Source organism: Henckelia pumila, chromosome 3, assembly GCF_033568475.1.
Source record: "Henckelia pumila isolate YLH828 chromosome 3, ASM3356847v2, whole genome shotgun sequence".
Taxonomy (NCBI): Eukaryota; Viridiplantae; Streptophyta; class Magnoliopsida; order Lamiales; family Gesneriaceae; genus Henckelia; species Henckelia pumila.
This window is the reverse complement of record NC_133122.1, coordinates 43,344,169-43,350,713: the sequence shown is the minus strand read 5'-3', so window position 1 is coordinate 43,350,713 and position 6,545 is coordinate 43,344,169. Positions and strand designations below refer to the sequence as shown.

The 6,545-nt window shown below is 29.7% G+C and overlaps 2 protein-coding genes across 2 annotated transcripts; one reads left to right on the top strand and one right to left on the bottom strand.

Moving 5' to 3' along the window:
* Positions 1-434: 434 nt before the first annotated feature.
* LOC140888585 (uncharacterized) lies at positions 435-968 on the top strand. Its single transcript, XM_073296277.1, has one exon. The coding sequence runs from the start codon at positions 435-437 to the stop codon at positions 966-968; it is 534 nt and encodes a 177-aa protein (XP_073152378.1).
* A 4,506-nt stretch (positions 969-5,474) lies between these two features.
* On the bottom strand, positions 5,475-5,903 carry LOC140888584 (protein AGENET DOMAIN (AGD)-CONTAINING P1-like). The gene has a single exon (XM_073296275.1). The coding sequence runs from the start codon at positions 5,901-5,903 to the stop codon at positions 5,475-5,477; it is 429 nt and encodes a 142-aa protein (XP_073152376.1).
* Between the last annotated feature and the right edge of the window lie 642 nt (positions 5,904-6,545).

Sequence of the window (6,545 nt, the reverse complement as noted above, 5' to 3'; positions counted from 1 at the left end):
AAGTCAACTGAGTTAATGCCCTTAGATAAAGGTAATCGTGACATCCTAAGCAATGATATTAATCTTCTGGACAGTAACCCATCTTCTACTTTGGAACCCTCGTCCAAAAGTTTGGTTGGGAACAGGGGAACTCAAGAAACAGACATTGGCAAAGGCAAAAATATTTTTACTCCGGACTTTTCAGAGGAGGACAAGTCAAAAATCAAACCAGAGAACCAGATGTTATTGGTCATACCTCAAAGCGATCAAGATCTAGTGAATGAATCGGTTTCAGATAGTTCAATAAACAGAACTAACCCAAGGCTTTGGAAACGTCGAACTAGACATTCTCATAATACTAAACAAAAATCGGAGAAGAATCTAAATTTCAGAGGGACGAAGAGGCCGCTGGACCGTTTGACTGTAACAGAGGATTCCAACGCTTTTCATTATATATGAGTTGCATTGTGTGGAACGCTCGGGGGCTTATCGTCAAAAAGAATCCCTCCCTTGTCTTCATCTATGAGACAAAAATAAGGGAACATCACAGTAAGAACTGGAAGCACATTCTTGGTTTTAATGGCTGTTTTACGGTAGATTGCCAAGGGAAACGGGGTGGTCTTATACTGATGTGGAAATATCCTTTGAATGTGATTGTAAAGTCCTTCTCAATGAGGCATATCGATTGTTATGTGGAAGAGGGTGAGAATAAATGGAGATTCACGGGCTTCTACGGAAACCCGGATTCCTCTAGTAGACAAGCATCATGGACACTACTTAGACGATTATGCAATATGGATAATATGCAGGGACTTCCATGGCTTGTAGGAGGAGACTTTAATGAAGTCTGCTATGATAGTGAGAAGTTTGGTGGACAAAGTAGAGCTTTTCGTGAAGTATTAGAGGATTGCTCCTTACAAGATCTATACAGTGAAGGAGAGTTTTTCACTTGGTCGAGAGGGCAGCAGCTTAATATTAGAACGCCTTGACAGATTCACTGGAACTTTCGAATGGAGGCTTCTCTACCCAACAACCTTAGAATTTTATCACTCGGATCACCGTCCTATTTTTCTTGAGTTACGAAGGGATATTTGAGGTGTTCCGAACCAACCTGTACATGTCTCCAAACCATTCAAATTTGAATCATTTTGCCTTCTTGAAGAGGATTGTGGCGCAGTGGTTGAAGTTGGCTGGAATACAGTCGGACCAGGAGCAAATTTCCATGATCGTATACTTTGAATTTCACTTTTAAGATTGAGTTTTTTAGTTATTCATATCTTATATTGAATCTTTGAAATACAAGATTTGAAAATTGTCCTTCCGAATCATTTTTTACCAGTCATTCTGTTATTGAACTTTTTTTGCTTGTATGCATCTGAAATTGATATAGATGTATGCACATCAACTTAAAATGATACGTAGATGATTATCAATATTGACCTCTTTACATTCGACAACGAATAAAAAAAATATTTTTTTATTGTTAACTGGGTTTCAAGATAAGAGCAGAAGTGGCTTTAAATTGTGAGCATATGAATTAGTCTTGCTCGGAGGAGCATTCTACATATATAGTTTAATTCTTGCAAGGAAATGTTGTTCTAATTATAACATAAATATCAATCAAACCAAAGGTTCTATGAAATATGGCAAGGAAACATGTATTCATCGATATATACATGGAATGTTTTTCCAAAATCACAAAAAATTCTAGATCCGATATGAATAAATGTTAATATGACATATTAGTAAATACAAACGTTATATTTAAGGAAGTATTTCAAAATTTATAATATAATTTGTTTATTTTCTAATTATATGATATATATAATTAATATTTCGATTATTCGTTCAAATGTTTATTTTTATTATTTTTTTATTATTAATTGTATTGTATAAAAAAACATTTCGTGCATCGCACGACATATTTTTGTTTTTAAAATTTTTTAACGTTATTCTTATTACTCATTGTAAAATTAAATTTGTTTGCATTTTAATTTTATAGTCAAAATTTTCATTTTATCCAATTTAATTATATTATATACAAGATATAGTTCGTGCATCGCACGAGTGAAAAAGTAATATAAATAGCATTCTAATTGGATATATTAAATTATTAACGTATGGTATGTGATGCGAATCACATTATGACAAAACAAACCCTATAGGCATTGTTTGGTTTGATGTATTATTAATCTCATTCAATTTCGCGTTATTTTCATCATATGATTTATCAATTTATTAATTATTAATTTTATATCAATTAAATCAAATAAATTATAATCTATTCATCAAATTAAATAATGTATTAACTATTATTTCTTATTTATTTTTTAATTACATTATATTACTTAACGGTGCCCATATATTTATATATTTATATATATATATAAATGATATGGTGAGCAACCACCGTGAGCACCCATGTGAGGACCTGCTGATGTGTCACTCACCTATTGGATGTACATGATGTCACGTCAGCAGGTGCTCACATGGATGCTCACGGTAGTTGCTCACCATATCATTTATATATATATATATATTGTCATGGACCCAAACTTGTCATGTAAGATCAACTAGCGACTTGGTTAAGCAAAATTATTTTACTTGTGTTTTATTTTACGTTTTAAAATTTCGTTGCACTGCGTTGTCGTTGGTGTTACAATACTGCCTGTTTTCAAATAACAAACCACACACGTCGCGATTTTCAAAATGATTATTTTTATATTATCATAATATTGAATTAAAAATAATATTAGTGCATCTATATGTTTGTTTTTTAAATTTGAACTATACGTTATATGATTTAGTTTCGGAACTTGACGAGTAATTATTTTGTTTTTTTTAATTTGTCTATATATTTTATTTTATTTACATTATGTTATATTTAAATTCTCAGTATCGTTAATTATTTAATTATTTTCAGAGTTTTAAATAATTTTATGAGAAATTTATGCAATTTAAAAATTAATAAATTGATTAATACAAATTATACAATATCGAATTGAAATTAAATAATACACTTTTAAAAATGATAAATTATTAAACGTTAAATCATAACACGATTTGCGTTGTTTATATAAAAAAAATGAGAAATTTAAAAAAATTTGTCGTTGTTTTTAGGATTGACAACGAATTATTTGGAATAACTGATATATTCAAATAAAATTTTATATATGTTTGCGTTGTATTAAATAAAAATTATAAATATGAATTTATTTAACTTTGCAAGAGGTAAAATAATAAGATGCAAATAAAATTATTAAATATATATGTATCATTTTTATTTTTATTTTTTTTAGTTTGATACATATCAATTTTTTGATCTATCACCACTGAAATTGTTGTTTATACTCGGAAATGCGTAAAACACCGGAAATCATCATATTTCTGAACCATGCATACACGTAAAACAATTGGAAACACTAAACAATATATTAATTTCTTTCCGGAAATCCTTATAAATATTATATATTTAAATGATTATTTTTATATTATAATAATATGGAATTAAAAATAATGTTATTCTGTAAATTCTCTTATTAAAATTAAATTAGTTACCATTAATCTTTTGTTATGTCACAATGTTATTTTTAATTTTTCGAACCAAAATATAACGTAAAAATATAATCAACCAAAAATACCACTTTTCATGTTTTCAATCTAATAAACATAAATATTTATTTATTTATTTTTAAATTGAATGTGCTGAACAAATCTCATCGGTTATCACAATGTTTCTCTCTATTTTCTTTCTGTTTCGACAGAAACGTTAACCATTTTCAAAATAATAAATTATTCGGTAAACGAAATTTCAGATAAGATACAATTTATTTCTTGAATTTCAAAACTAACTACTAAGAAGCTAAATTCGAATGAAGTGTTAATTCAATCTTTATATTATGAAGTGTAGAAATATAATAATTTTCTCTATTTTTTCGTAGTTAAGCTTATCACGTGAAACACACGTGTTTATTTTTACTAGTGTACATTAAAACATGGCAAAATCATTAAAAAGGATGAAGCCGAGAGAAATTCACTTTTTGAGATATAAATTATACGAAAACGAAGAGTGATCACCGAATTTTTAAAATAAAAAAACAAAAACAAAATCGAATCCAATTGACCGATTTTTTTAAAAATTAAAATCGAATTTTTGAATTAAACGAACTGAATTTCAAATTAGATCGATTGATTCGATTTAACCTAATTTATTACCATCCCTAATTGCTAGTGGACGTCTCTTTATTACATGGTGGCTCGAATTAAGCAACTCACATGCTTTAATATTTTGGATTTTTTTTTTTAAAAAAAAAGCTATAGTAATTTTAATTTTATGCAAAAAAAAAAAAATCGCTATAAAAAATTAAAAACAAATACGGATTCCCAAAAAAATCAACAAAATTTGAAAAAAGGACTGCATGCAAGGTTGGCTATAATTATTCGAATTAAACCCCAAAAGAATAAATTAAAAAAAAATTGGTCAAATCCAAAACTAATAATTCTTTTTTTTTTTTCGAAAACTAATATTCTTAATAAAAGGCCGTGAGTAATTTACAAGGTATGAAAGAATTGAGCTTTTTTACGGGCCAGATCTATATAATTTAAACTTTGGATCCATTATTAATTGTCCATGCCCATTTTCATAATCGCTTTTACGATACAAACAAATACCCATTTTCATGAATTTTATTTACAAACAATGATCAAATAACGCGCGGAAAGATAATTGGCAGGAATATCAGTAATTTGAATAAAATTCTTAACCCATGCAACAATCTGCACGTACGAGAAAAAGTTTAAACAAACCTCCAAGAACATGCAAGTACAAAATCCAAAATAATCGTGATCTTCCACTAGGGTTTTGTATTCCACAACGTACTGTTGCTTCGTGGTAGGAACCCAAGAATCCCTCCTCTTTGCTTGCGATTTCTACTCGGTCTCCTTGTTGAAAATACATGACGACTTTTTTGGATTTGAATTTTCTTTCTTTCTTCTTTCTTTTTTCTTTTTTCCCTCGATTGTGGGAGGATATAATTGTTTGGGTTTATGGGAACTTTTTACGGTTTTTGTTTGAGTATTTATGGAAGTTTTGGAAAATATAGCAATCTTTATATCGTAATAATATTTAAGCGATACAAATTATACTTTTCCTGTGATTATGATTAATGAAAATTCATGATATAAGAACAATAGTTTTAGAATAAGCTAGGAAAAAATTCGTCATCATTCCTTAACAAAATAATTGGACAAATCTAATTAAATACATTCGTCGAGAGAGAATTTTGAGGAACCCACATTGGAGTACTGAATATACTATTTTTAATGGAATGATCAATATTATATATATACGGCAAATTAAATTCATAACAACAATCAAATTATTATTATTAATAACAAAAGGTATGTAACATAAAAGTACATACTAAACACACCGATTGACATTATAAAGAAAAAAAGTTTAAACAAATTTAGAAGTAAAAAAGTGGAATTCAGCTTCAAGTTGAAAGGGCAGACATATTCTTCCATCTTCCATTGTTCCAATCTTGATGAACTCTCAATTTCTTCGCATCGTAGCCAATCTCCACCCCGAAAATCTCAAAGTAAACATAATACTTTTCTTCATTGAGATCCGCTCCACTCACGGTCCCGACCCACCATCCGTCGTTATCGAAAGCGTCGACACGGTCGCCGAGCCTGAATTTGGCCTTGTACAACACGGGGGGCCGTGGCCGGACTTCGGTGGCGTCGGCAACCTCTCGAAGTGGCGTGGACATATCATGATCTTCAACGAGGGTTTTGTACTCCACCACGTATTGGTTATGTCTCGAAATCGGCGCGACAATGGTGGCCTTGTAGTAGGAACCCACGAACCCATCCTCTTTGCTTGCGACTTCCACACGGTCTCCTTGCTGAAAATACATCATCTTCGAATGTGCGAGTGTGAAATTAATTTGTTGGGGTTAATTATATTATATATGGGAAAATGTGGCTTTATGGTTCGGGGGATGTGCTATTTATAGGTCATGTACTTAATTTGTCGAGTATTATAATTATACTAGTATTCTTTTTTGGAATGAAATCTCCAAATAGATTGGGACACTTCCCGGATATTTGGAATGCGGATGAATTATTTTTTAAATTAAAATATTTTAAAGATAAAAAATAGAAGTTGAAAGCTGTATGTATTTTATGATGTAAATCATTAATCAATTGAGCGTCGATTTTTATTATTTCAATGTCCGACTCTTTAATTTACAAACATATTTCTTGATTTTTGTATTTTCCATTTTTATAATATCTTTTAATAATTTGTTCGGCAAGTATAACTGCTACCTCAATTCAATATCCCCGCTCGTAGCTATATATTTATAATTTATATAATAACTTGCATAACAATTAAAACGTGAGAAACTTTTGATTTCAGAGATAAAAATAAACATTTTTTTTTAAAAAACAGCGGATTAATAACTAAGTTACTAAGATATCCTAACTAATTAAGGAGTTTATTGATTCGACATACAGTAATCTTCGTGGTATATATATATATATATATATATATCAAGTAG